Here is a 13,222-nt window from a genome sequence, read left to right as displayed (position 1 = left end):
TTACGATGATTTAACTCCCGTGGGTGGGCTTCGGCGATCTCCGGCTCTGCCACTGTGTCTTCTCTTCTCTAAGGAACCTGCTAAATCTGGCTTTTAAAGATGACATCTGTTGGTGTGCAGACTACTTTGTTCCAGTTTGTGAGTTTGTTTCCCATGACTTCAAGTCGTTGAAGAAATCTGGAGTGGTAGAGTCCTCGCCCCACATCAGTGAATGGGATGGGGACAGCTACCCTAGACTCTTTGGGCTTGAGGTAATAATCGTTTCCAACACACAGAACGTCGGCTGTCCTCTCCCCAACGTCAGAGACACGGCCTCGGAGTCAGGCCTTGCCCGACTCCCGTTCTACCAACTCATTCTTCGCGCGGCTTGGGGCAGCATCCCCTCAGAGAGGGGCAGGCCACGTGCCCTCCGTGAGCCTCCGTTTATCTATTTCTCATTTTGGTACCTGTGTTTCCGGTGGCGTCCCCGAGGAATTGTTGCTGCTGGCCCACTAGAGTTTCTTCTGAGAGTTTTATTGTTGTAGGTCTTGATCCACTTTGAATTAATTTTTAAAAATATACTGTATTGATTCTGCTATTACAATTGTCCCGATTTCCCCCTCCTTTGCCCCCACCTCCACCCAGTACCACCATTCCTTCCAGCAATTTCCCCCTTAGTTCATGTCCATGGGTCATGCACATAAGTTCTTTGGCTTCACGTTTCTTATAGTACTTTTAGCCTCCTCCTGTCTATTTTGTGCTTCCCAATCCCTGCACCTTTTCCCCCTCCCCCCTCCCAGCTGATAGCACTTCAAGTGATCTCCATACTCATGATTCTGTTCCTGTTCTGGGTGTTTGCTTGGTTTGTTTTTTTTTTTAGATTCAGTTGTTGATCATTGTGAATGTGTTGCCATTTTAATATTCATAGTACTGTTCTTCTTTTTCATCGATAAGTCCCTTTAATATTTCATAGAATAAGGGCTTGGTGATGATGAACTCCTTTAGCTTTGCCTTGCCTGGGAAGCACTTTATCTGCCCTTCCATTCTAAATGATAACTTTGCTGGATAGAGTCATTTAGGTCGTAGGTCCTTGCTTTTTTTTCATCACTTCTTGAACACTTCTTGTCAATCCCTTCTACCCTGCAAAGTTTCTTTTGAGAAGTCAGCTGACAGTCTGATGGGAACTCCTCTGTGGGTAACTCTCTGCTTTTCTCTTGCTGCTTTTAAGATACTTTCTTTATCTTTAACCTTTGGCATTTTAATTAAGATGTGTCTTGGTGTGGTCCTCGTTGGGTCCAACTTGTTCGAGACTCTCTGTGCTTCCTGCGCTTGTGTGTCTATTTCCTTCATCAAATTAAGAAAGTTTTCTTTCATTATTCTTTCAAATAAGTTTTCAATTTCTCACTCTTCCTCTTCTCCTTCTGGCAACCCTATGATTAGGATGCACACATATACATACATATATGTGTGTGTGTATAGTTTTTATATATGTGCACATGTGTATATACACATACACATATGTAATAGATTTAAAGAAAGGGACAAGTGGTGTATCGTATTTGCTACAAGTCCCAGTAGCCTCAGGGAGGGACACAGGAGGAACACTTAAAAGTGGTCCTTGTCCTACTGACCCCCCTTTACAAGGTGCTTCTGAAGATTAGGGACACACAGCTGGGACTTAATTCGCGCCCCCGGCATGTGCTGGGATGGTGCTTGGGAGGCCGGTAGCATGAACCGAATGAGAAATGTTGAAGCCTGGATCGGAACAGCAGTTTGTGAGAATAAAGAAAAGGGGACAGATGTCCTCAAGACTCTCAGAAGAAGAAGAGGAAGGAGTGTATAACTTTGAATGTGGAGGGGGACGGACCAAAGGAAGCAAAAGGCAGACCACTCCGGACTGGTAGGTGGCAGTTTTAAAAAGGAAGGGAACTCTGGCTGGTGTGGCTCCGTGGACTGAGCACCAGCCTGTGAACCAAAGGGTCACCAGTTCGATTCCCAGTCAGGGCACGTGCCTGGGTTGTGGGCCAGGTCCCCAGTCGGGGGCGCACAAGAGACAACCACACACTGATGTTTCTCTCCCTCTCTATCTCCCTCCTTCCTCTCTGTCAAAAATAAATAAATAAAATCTTCACACACAAAAAGGAAGGGAACTTACACATAAGGCTGATCTTGGAAGATGAATAGGTCTTCACCCCCTCCCGCCAGAATCTAGAACGTTTATATCGAGGCCCTGGCTGGGTTCAGTCCAGATGGTACCAGTGGCACAGGCCTCTCAAGGCTGCATCAGCTCCTTTGCAGGGGCAGGAGGGCCGAACGACATTCCAAGGATGGGGGGGTTGAGGTCGCAAGGAGCTGGGATTGCCCACAGCCATCTCATGGGTCAGCCAGCGGTCGCTTCTTCTCAGCGCCCCTCTCCAGCAGGGGCTAGATAGATTGAGTGGCGATTATGTCATGCAGGGTGGGGGGGAGGGGGGGCAGTAACTTAACCAATGGCAGAGGCAGCCTGGGCACTAGGCCTCGGCTCATTTATCTTCCCACGAATTGAAGGAAACTCTCAGGGGCCCTCCAGTCCTCCATCGTCTCCTGCGCCCAACGGACAAACGAGCAGCTTGGTTTCCCTGCAGAACGCTGATCCACAGCCTCCATCTGCTTTAGCGTTTTCTCTGCAAAGCCTCTCCTCTGGGCTGCGCGGTCTCTGCAGGGGGCCCCGCGATGACTCCCGAGGTTGGCTAAAGTGTGTTCTGTGGGGTGTTCTGTGGTCTAGCCCCTGCTGGCATAAACACTGTCTGTGACTAGCCCATCTTCCACGTTAGCCTGGGCGATGATTTTGCTAGAAAGAGCAGCCTTTTTCTTTTCCAACTTTGAAACTCATGGCAATCCTGTGTTGGGTTGCGTGAAAACTGTCATTTAGCACTGGAACGTAAACTCTGTGAGGCCGGGTGTTTGTTTTGTTCAGTGATATCGTCCCAACACCTAGAAAAGTGCCTGACCCTTCGTGGGCACTCAGGAAATACTTAGGGAATTTGTGATGGCGTTGGTCACCATTCCATCTCTTCTGAGAGAGTGGATTCTGCCCACACACTGGTTCCCTGCGTCTCCAAAGACGGAGAGGTTAGGATGGGGGCATTGGACATGCGTCCGCACATGGTGTACCTTTAACATCTCTTCTGATTATTTAAGTCTCTTTACAGGATAATTAATGGTTTAAAGAAACACGAAAACAATGTATTACGGGGTTTATGTCATGTGTAGGAGTAGAACTATAGATGAGGAGGAGAGACACAGAAGGATACTGTTGTGAGGTTGCTGACCGGTTATGAAGTGATACACTGTAGCCCTTGAGAGGGGCCAGGAAAGGCGTGTGAGGTGTGGATGGAAGACATACTGGGGCTGTATATGGGTGTAGACTGTGTCATATATCTATGGTATGAGATGTTAATGTGATACATATCTGTATTGTAATTCTTTTTTTTTAAAAGATTTTATTTATTTATCTTTAGAGGGGAAAGGAGAGGGGGAGAGAAACATCGATGTATGGTTGCCTTTGGTGTGTCCCCTGCTGGGAGTTGGCCTGCAGGGAACCGGCCTGCAACCCAGGCATGTGCCCTGACTGGGAACCGAACCGCGATCCTCTGGTTCACAGGCCTGTGCTCAATCCACTGAGCTACACCAGCCAGGGCCCTGTATTGTAATTCTTACCAAATACATGCCATCAACCTCAAAGCAACCACGAAAACAAGAGAACGCAAAATTACAGAAAAGGAGGCTTTAACAAAAGAGACAAAATGGAGTCTTAAAGATGACTCAGCTAAGCCTCCAGAAGGCAGAAAAAGAGGGGAAGGGGAAAAGGGGAACCAAGAACAGACGTGACGGTAGAAAAAATGTTACATGCACCGCCATCCTCTGAACCACATTCCGTGACCGTTTTTCATAGTGTTGACTTTGGAACTGCGTGTTAACTCTTGGGGCAGAAGAGATGGCATGGGATTAGGAATTTCAGAGAAAAGCTGCGTTTGCGGCCTGGGACAAGCACCCCAGTTACTTANAGAAAAAGAGGGGAAGGGGAAAAGGGGAACCAAGAACAGACGTGACGGTAGAAAACATGTTGCATGCACCGCCATCCTCTGAACCACATTCCGTGACCGTTTTTCATAGTGTTGACTTTGGAACTGCGTGTTAACTCTTGGGGCAGAAGAGATGGCATGGGATTAGGAATTTCAGAGAAAAGCTGCGTTTGCGGCCTGGGACAAGCACCCCAGTTACTTAGTCCAGCTTAGCCAAGCTTTATCTCTTTTCGTGGATGTTTAAGCGGTTGTTTTTGGTGTAAAATCATCAGCGTCGATAATGCTAAGGCCTCCCAGACATAGATCATTGTTACACTTGGCAGTCCGGTTGTTTTATTTATTGTGAGACCGAGCTCCTCCACCACCGCCTCCTACATTCATTTACTTTTACATGCTCCCAGTAAAAATTGGTTGAAAAGCATCCTTTTAACTTCCCCCTCCCTGCGGTGCATAAATCACCCTGGAGCTTAAAAGACGTGCTAATTTGGGAAACAAAGGTGCTTTTGTTTTTGGATTTCCATTCCCAGCGATATCTCATGCTAATACCTGCTTGCATTTATGTTCACATTTTTTCATGTTTGGGGGACATTTTTATAGAACAAAACCGAAGCCTTCCTGTCACCTTGGCTTCAAGAGAGAGAGAGAGAGAAAACAGGAAAAAAAAAATACCCAAACCTGTAGCCAAACTGTAAGTTTCTTTGAAATTCATTTTGTGCCAAGTGAAAAAAGCCCTGAGATCTAAGTGGCATTTTTACTCTTCCCTGTTCCCTCAGCAACGATGTTCAAACATCAGTGGCCCAAGAATGGATCTCCGGAGTCTGTGTTAGAATCATGAGAAACCATGCAACTTTCTTGTTTTCCCGGTGACAGGAAACAGAACTCTCCCTATACGTGTCTGCAGGCTCTTCCGTCCTGGGCTCCTGAGCCTTTTCCAAGTTACAGGAGATTAGGGTTCTGCCAGGGCGAATGGCAGAAATGTGCCTGTGAGCCAGCGCTGCCTCGCGAGGGCTGTAAAAATGCATCGTTGATTCGGTCACCTAGACCCGTCCGGAGGATGAGTCGCGAGAAAAAGACACAGGTCAGTGAGGGTCCGTGTGGAGAGAATTTAGGAGCGTTTTCCAGCAAAGGCAGAGAGACTCCTTTGGAACAGCTGCCGAGCTTGAGAGAAATGAAGACATGAGAGAGTATGTTACCACTGTCCTTCGGTTCCAGCAAGGCGTTGGTTAATACTGAAATTTCACACCGAAGGTTTTTCTGGCTGCTGAACTGCTGTTGCATGGAGCGTGATGGCGCCCGAGGCCCCGTGGTTGCTGCTGGGCGTTATCTAGACAGGCTGCCCTGGCCGGCATTCTGGCTGTGGCCAGGGTCCTCGTTTCAGTTGAAAAGCAGTGGGCATTGCCAAGGTTACGGGCTCTGGGGCACTTGTCATTGCAGTCACTAGACAGACATTGTATGCCTCGGCCTGGCCTCCATCTGGACTGTGTGTCTTTCCAGCGGAAAACCCCAGGGGCGTCCTCTCACCTCCAGGCCAGGCCCGTCCACCCTTTCTGGTGGAGGAGAGGGCTTGCCCTGTCCCACCTTCCCTCCCTGTGTGTCCACAGGCGATGGGAGTGGGCGCGTTTCAGGTTGCGGCAGGCAGAATGTGGGGCGTGAAACCTCATGCTCACATAACCCTCCTCAACCACATGCAGGGCCTTTCATTTGTGCCGTTTGTCAATGTGAAAGGAAGAGAAAGTCAAGTCCAGGAGGCCAGGGAGTGGCTGCCTTCAGGAAAAGGGTCTGGGGGTGTCCTGTTAAGCATGGCTTAAGACTCCACAAGAATGTGGTTCTCTGGGGCTGTGTGTGTGCAAATATCGTGTCTGTGACCACAGCTCATGACTTGCAGTGTCTCTGTGGGTGACAAAGAGTCTGAGAGTGGGAGGCCAGGGCTGGGAACGGGGCACGGGACGGTCAGCCACGCAGCCCTCTCATTTCAAACCAACGTGCCGTTCCCAGTGGGTAATCGACTAGAATTAGTAGGTTTTATGGAGAAAACTGGAGCTCCCAATGGGGTGTGGGGTGCTCATGGAGATAAAGCCACTGGGCTCTCAGTGAGCCCTCCAGTCTGTGCCCGTGCAGGGCTGACTCGGCTCTTCTCTCTGTGTCAGGCCCGCTGCGAACTCGGTCTCATTTTGTGCCCACAGCAATCCTGTTACATGGTCCCCCTTTCACAGAGGAGGGCGCCCAGCTCAGGGAGCAGAGAGGGCACCAGCAGGGTAGGGTGGGGACAGGAGCCGGGGCGGTCGGATGTGGAAAAACCCCTTGCTTCTCCGTCCCACCCCAGGAAGGCATGGCGACCTGCAAAGCTGGGGCGGGGCTAAGGAGCCCCCTCCTCCGCCACCCACTCGCTCCCCTCTCGCCCCTCCCTGTGTTTCAGCCCCGTGGGCAATCACTCAGTGCGCTGGCTCCGGGACTAGACCTGGTGCTCTGGGCAGGCGGTCAGGTGGGAGTGAAAGGAACACGCAGGCAGGGGTCGGGCACCGGCCCCTCATCAGCCCTGTTGCTTTGAGTGCCATTCGGAACCTGGGTTTCTGCTTGGGTAGAAATGAGCCAGGAGGAGATGAGCCGGTCTGTGACAAGGGGCCGTTTGAAGGGTAAATGACCTAAGGCGTGTGCCTGGGACACAGAGGCTGCTCAGTAACCACCGCCACTGCTTTCTGGGCTTTGAGACTAAAGCAAGCTTCTTGCACACCCTGTCGCCTCTGCTCTCGGAACATCCTGAGCCTTTAGGAAAATATATTGAGTCGATGAATTCAATGCCAGTGAAAGGAATTTCTCATCTTTGTCCATATTAAAAGGTATGTTAGGCGGAGGAGTCCCCTTTCCCAGGTTCTGGCAGGCATGGACCTGGGAGAGCCGGTCCAAGTGCAGGTCCCCTGTGGATGCTGGAGTCAGTGCCGGTGAGGTCTGTCTGTATCTGCGGGGGAAAGTGGGGGTTCGGGTAGCCGCAGCCACCGGCAGAGGGCGCCCGGGGCTCGCTGAGCGAGTGGCGCTGGGGTTGGGGCGCTCCGGGTCGGGGCGGGGTGGCGCGGGGCGCGCGGCGCGGCGCGGGGCGCAGGCTGCAGTCCGGCGTTGACCGCAGCCCTGGACGCGCCAGGACCCCGGGCCGAGAGCGAAGTGAGAACACTCGGGCGCCGCGGAGCGCACGGGCCAGGCGCGCCCCTGCGCTAAATCCCGACAGTGTGCGGTGAGTACCAGAGTGGGAGGGGACTTCTCACCCTAGTTGGGGGCACCTGGAGGCAACGCAGGTCTGACGCGTGCGGGCTGGTCTTGCGGTTGGTGTAACTGGGAAAGTGAGCAGGGTCCCTGCTCGCGTTGGTCTTTGAGAAGGGCTCGTGGTCAAGCCGCGGAGGCGCTGGTTGGCGGCTGGGCTTTGGTTTCAGGCCACTCAGACTTACTTGCGTTTCTAACACCGGGATTCGTCTCCGGGCCCCGCTGCGTGCTGTCGGAGGGTCTGGGGTTCCTGGGGTTGTGGGAGGGGTAACCCAGGGCGCGGAGTGCTCACCTGAGTGCCCCTCACGCCTTTCACGCGCAGCACCATCCATCCAGGCAAACCAGGTGCGTCTGTCTGTTGCCGGGGACTCTGCCTGTCAAGCGAAGCCCGCCCCCAGGGCAGGGGAGGGGGCGCGGGGGCGGGGTGGGCTGTGCCCCGCGGGAATCAGCCGGCCCAGGCTCCCTCGGCGCCAGCTCCGCTCCGTCTGCCTGCCGTTCCCACAGGCTCCAGGGAGGTAGTGGGCAGTGCCGCGGGGGACGCAGGTCCCTGCCCCGCGGGGCCAGAAGCCGCGGGAGGGGCAGGTGGTGTTCGGCTCACTGGGAAAGAAGCTGCCCTTTCCCAAGGCGCTGCGGAGCTCCAGGGAGCCTTCTTCCTCTCGGCCTTGAATCATCTCCGGCCGTCAGAGGCAGTGGGGCAAGCGCTGGCTCTCTGGGGGCCTGACCCGGGATCCTTTTTCTAAACCCTCCGGAAGATCTTTGAGCACTGGGAGCTGAACCCAGGGTGTGCGTGCCGGGCAGGACTCAGGCGCGTCTCCTGGGCATCGTGGAGCTCTGCGGGCTTTGAGAGAGACTACTCCAAGGCGAGGTAGGTGGCCTGGACGCAGTCGGATGGGGCTTGACGTGGGTAAAGACGCGATCTGCTCAAGCCTTGGCGATCTTTACTTTCTAGGGCTTTTGGGAAGCTGCCGCGGAGCCCGGGGTTTGGAGGAGCCAGGCATGTATTTTCAACTGCGCCTCAGCCCTGAAATGTGACTGCGACTGGCTAGCTTGGCAGAGGCCTCCAGTCTCTGGACTGATGGCTTAGAATATGCTAAAAAGCCGATGCTTCCCACAGGGCATTGAAGGGCCAGCTGGTCTCAGTGACAGTGACCTGGAGCAAGGGAGTCAGAAGACAGATGCAGACAGCAAGAGGGACTTACTTGCTCTCTCTTGAGGGGGTGACCTGGGTCGCTGAAGGCAGGCTCCTGCCACGCCACGGTCCGGCCCTCTGATGGAATTCCGGTGAGGTCCTCCCCCCAGGGGAGCAAGCAGGACTGTGCAAGGGGCTGCCGGGTGACGGAGGACCCCCAGGGGCCTGGCTGCCCCCGTCCTGGTCCCTGCCAGGGAGCTGGAGGCACGTCACAGCCCCCTGGGCACGCTCACCAGCATGGGGACTCTGAACACTTCCACCATGGACGGGGCCGGGTTGGTGGCGAAGAGGGACTTCTCCTTCCGCGTCCTCACAGCCTGTTTCCTGTCGCTGCTCATCCTGTCCACACTCCTGGGGAACACGCTGGTCTGCGCAGCTGTCATCAGGTTCCGGCACCTGCGGTCCAAGGTGACCAACTTCTTTGTCATCTCCTTGGCCGTCTCGGACCTCTTGGTGGCCGTCTTGGTCATGCCCTGGAAGGCGGTGGCCGAGATTGCCGGCTTCTGGCCCTTTGGGTCCTTCTGTAACATCTGGGTGGCCTTTGACATCATGTGCTCCACGGCGTCCATCCTCAACCTCTGTGTGATCAGTGTGGACCGGTACTGGGCCATCTCCAGCCCCTTCCGGTATGAGAGGAAGATGACCCCCAAGGCAGCCTTCATCCTGATCAGCGTGGCGTGGACTCTGTCCGTGCTCATCTCCTTCATCCCCGTGCAGCTGGGCTGGCACAAGGCGAAGCCCGCGGGCCCCTCCGGGGGCAACGCCACGTCCCTGGGCGAGGCCACGGACAACTGCGACTCCAGCTTGAACAGGACCTATGCCATCTCGTCCTCCCTCATCAGCTTCTACATCCCCGTGGCCATCATGATCGTCACCTACACCAGGATCTACAGGATCGCCCAGAAGCAGATCCGGCGCATCTCGGCCTTGGAGAGGGCGGCGGTGCACGCCAAGAACTGCCAGACCACACCAGGGAACGGGCGGCCCGCGGCGTGCTCCCCGCCGGAAAGCTCCTTCAAGACGTCCTTCAAGAGGGAGACCAAGGTCCTGAAGACACTGTCCGTGATCATGGGGGTGTTTGTGTGCTGCTGGCTCCCTTTCTTCGTCTTGAACTGCATGGTGCCCTTCTGCGGGTCCGGGGACACCCAGCCCTTCTGCATCGACTCCATCACCTTCGACGTCTTTGTGTGGTTTGGGTGGGCGAATTCCTCCTTGAACCCCATCATTTATGCCTTTAACGCTGACTTCCGGAAGGCATTTTCAACTCTCTTAGGGTGCCACCGACTGTGCCCGGCGACGAACAATGCCATTGAGACAGTCAGCGTCAACAACAACGGGGCCGTGGTCATCTCCAGCCATCACGAGCCGCGAGGCTCCATCTCCAAGGACGGCAACCTGGTGTACCTGATCCCACATGCCGTGGACGCGTCCGAGGACCTGAAGAAGGAGGAGGCAGGTGGAAAAGCCAAACCCTGGGAGAGGCTGTCCCCAGCCCTCTCTGTCATTTTGGACTATGACACTGATGTCTCTCTAGGAAAGATCCAGCCCGTCACACAAAACGGACAGCACTCGACCTGAAATCTGGGGTGAACTCCCCCCCGCCCCCACCAGCCATGCTCATCCCCGAAGCTAGAGGAGGTCTCTCTGGGGCTTGCTCTTAAGACACTGAGGTGTGGTGAGTCTCAGAGACGCCAGGTGAGCCCTCCTCGGCTGGTTTTCCTTCAACGCACGGCTGGCTGTGTTTCAGAACACACCCCAGTGTGTTTTCTGTGTTCTTCCTAGTGAGTCAAAGGGCACACGGGTGTGAAGCGAGTGCCCCCAGGGAACGTGTCTTGGGCTCCAAAGTTATTTCTAGAAACCGATTGTCATCTTAGGACTTAAAACAGGGCAGAGAATCAACAGTGATCAGCGTCACTGAAAAGCGAGTCCTTTCCGAGAAGAAAATGAGACGGGCTGAGTTTGCTGTGTACAAACAGGTGCTAACTCCGGCCCCAGCACAGGTTTCAGGTTGTAGAGGGAGGCGCATGCCTTCATTGGCGCTTTCTGAGAGAAAACCGAGCCTTACCGTGCCAATGGGATTGTTGTTTTTTTTTTCAGAATCGGGAGATGCTTTGTGGATATTGGTTTTATTTATTTACTGTATCATATGGATATTTTAAGCTTACTAGAATAAATCTATATTTATCATATTTAATAGTATAAAATAACAAGTTACCTGAGACTTTACAGTCACGTTTTTGTCCATTTAACGAGCACTTTATGAGCCAGTGAGACAAACCCACAGATTCCCTGAGATTCTGAACGCTCACATGTCACTGCCAAAAGCACGGTGAAGACTGCCAGGAGATGGAGTTGTAACGACTCCTTTAGTTTCTCCTTCATAATAAAAGATGAGGTGAGAGCTGACAAATGCTGTGAATGTTTTTTTCCTCCTGAACAAGTTGAAAGACTTTTTTTTTTAAAGCATAGTTCCTATTGGATTCAGAATTTTTTAAATGACCAAGCCATTCCTAGGAGAGTCACTTACCGTTCTGTAAATATCTTTTTAAAAAGCCAGCTTCCGCAGAACCCAACTTGAAATGGATCATCGTGGGTGGTAATCCGAGGTGGGTACCACTTTGTATTTATGTAAAATAACAGGCCCTCTCCATCTTTTCTTATTCCACGGGTCAGATAGCTTCTCCGAGTCAAAGGCTGGCTGTCCTGGTTCGGTCTGGGCGGTGAAGACCGGGGGTCTCCTTAACCCTCACGTCACCGCAGTCTCCCCAGGGGACAGAGGTCGAACCCTGCACCTCACCAGGCCAAGCCCAGCCAAGGCTACTTTTATAGGGCTTTCATCTGGATTTAGCGCTCTTTTTCTTTTTCTTCCTTTTTTAAGTCTAAATGTGAGAGGTGCACTAACAGCGCGTCGTGGTCACCCCGTAGGAGGATGCTGCTGTTGGCAAGAACAGGGAGCCCTCCCCTTGGGGGGCGTGGAGCATCCCAGAGCCCCCAGCATCTCTTCTGACAGACGCGAGTCCTTCCTCTGTGCTTTGGAGTCACGTTCCTCTGTCACCGCCAGGCCTGTCAAAAGTATCCCCATCACCCTTGAGAGCTACCAATCCGGGTGGGGCACTTCAAGGGAATTGCTTTGAAAAGTTGACAGAGTTTTCTCGTGGGGAAGCAGTTTTCTTAATGGGTGGATGGACAGAGCAACAGGAGAGCCAGCTGCCGAGGATGACCTCCGGCGTCGGGGCTCTGTGATGCAATGCATTGTGAATGTTTTTTCTTAACGCTGCTGCCTGTATGCTTTCTTACACACAATAAAACTATTTTGTGAACGCAAATCCACCCTGGATGAGCCATGTTGCATTGATTAAATGTGTTTCCCGCACAGACACTTTTCAGACCTACAAGTAAGGAAACACGGGCATTTTCAAGGGTATACGCTACTTTCTTCCCGTGAACGTATGGCACACGTCGCCTTTGCGTGTTTCAGCAGGAGAGCCTCTTGATTTGGGCTGTGTGCTCTTGTTTCCTTCGGTCTTAAAGACTTCTCTATTTTTTAAAAGAAAGCCTTCTCTCTCCAGAGAGAGGAACCCCTCTGGTTTTCATTGCACAGATCTGGAAGGTTGCTAAAAGTGCCCAAGGTTTTTCATTGCACGGATCTGCGTTTGCTCTCAAAGCGCCCAAGGACTTTAAGGGAGGCAAAAATTACACAAAAAAGATGGCGGCTTGCTAGTGGGTTGTTTTAGACTCTTAGCTAATGGCCACTGGGTGTGTGGTGTTTGTTTTGAGAGTAAATAGAACAGGATTTTTTTTTTTCTGGAACAAAAATACAGGTTGCAATGCTGGGCTTATCAAATGTCTTACAGAGCACATATGTCGATCCTGCTAAACCTGCTCAGTGGATGTGTGAACGAAACCCCCCTCTTTTTTTCATCCTGAGGAAGAAGAATGCCCGAATAGCCGGTGACGTAGAAATCAAGGGTTAAGTTTATAATTTGGAACATGGCACAACAGATGGTGTGCTTTTAAATTCCATATTCGCCATCCCCGGGCTTCAGCATATAATGAACATGTCTAGAAGGAGCACCCATAGAGTGTGATGCCTTTTGTTTCTGCCTCATGACTTTCTGGATGTCTTTATCCTTTGCAGTTGAATTTTGTTTTTTAATTCGAAGTCCAGCAATGCCAGCTGCAACATTCAGGGTTGTCACTGTCCAGCCGGTGGTGGCACACGCGGCACACCAGCCTTCACCATTTATTTTGTGGGCAAAGAGTGGAAAATAAAGGTACATCTAGAAATTATGTTAAAGACTTAGACAGTCCAGGGTACTGTGGACAAGGCTGTGTTTGGGTTCCTGGCACGTTGGATGGATAAAGGGCATCTTATGAAGTGTTAACTTTGCTGAGAGAATCTGTCAGAGTTTCATTTACAGCCGTAAAAGCAGAACGAGAATATGACTTTCCTCTCATTTTTAAATATGCTAATGAGCCTTCTTGATGCAACCTATCAGTGCAAGATTTTAGCAGGATAGAGACTGTTTAAAGAGGCGTTCTTTGCCCTCTCTGTCTGGGGAGACCCCCTTCTTGGTGCTGAGCTCTTGCTGGCGAGAGCAACAGGAGGCCTGTAGGAAGGGGGACTGAGTCCCCTGGGCTTCAGTCCGTGGATGCGGAGTGTATTTAGGAGCGTCACTGACTTCCCTTGGGATCTAAGCAAGTCACAGTGCCAGAGGCTCCGCTGTCCCAATCCATC

At 52.4% G+C, this 13,222-nt stretch overlaps 1 protein-coding gene across 2 annotated transcripts; it reads left to right on the top strand.

Annotated features, from left to right (window-relative positions):
• Nucleotides 1–7,149: 7,149 nt before the first annotated feature.
• DRD1 (dopamine receptor D1) lies at nucleotides 7,150–11,819 on the top strand. Of its 2 annotated transcripts, none has more exons than XM_037057800.1 (2): nucleotides 7,150–7,269; nucleotides 8,245–11,819. In XM_037057800.1, exon 2 carries the CDS (start codon nucleotides 8,722–8,724, stop codon nucleotides 10,060–10,062), a length of 1,341 nt encoding a protein of 446 aa, XP_036913695.1. In that variant the 5' UTR covers nucleotides 7,150–7,269; nucleotides 8,245–8,721; the 3' UTR covers nucleotides 10,063–11,819. The 2 variants fall into 2 exon arrangements, with proteins under 2 accessions (XP_036913695.1, XP_036913694.1); XM_037057799.1 differs by lacking the exon at nucleotides 7,150–7,269 and adding an exon at nucleotides 7,588–8,160.
• Nucleotides 11,820–13,222: the final 1,403 nt, after the last annotated feature.

The sequence above is a fragment of the Sturnira hondurensis genome, unplaced genomic scaffold (assembly GCF_014824575.4).
Source record: "Sturnira hondurensis isolate 20B ecotype Veracruz unplaced genomic scaffold, ASM1482457v3 Scaffold0009733, whole genome shotgun sequence".
NCBI classification, from domain to species: domain Eukaryota; kingdom Metazoa; phylum Chordata; class Mammalia; order Chiroptera; family Phyllostomidae; genus Sturnira; species Sturnira hondurensis.
The sequence above is the reverse complement of the archived record's forward strand: the minus strand, read 5'-3'. Positions and strand labels throughout refer to the sequence as shown.

Excerpts from the sequence above, each read along its gene's own strand:
- DRD1 (XM_037057800.1), top strand. The coding sequence starts at position 8,722 with ATGGGGACTCTGAACACTTCCACCATGGACGGGGCCGGGTTGGTGGCG.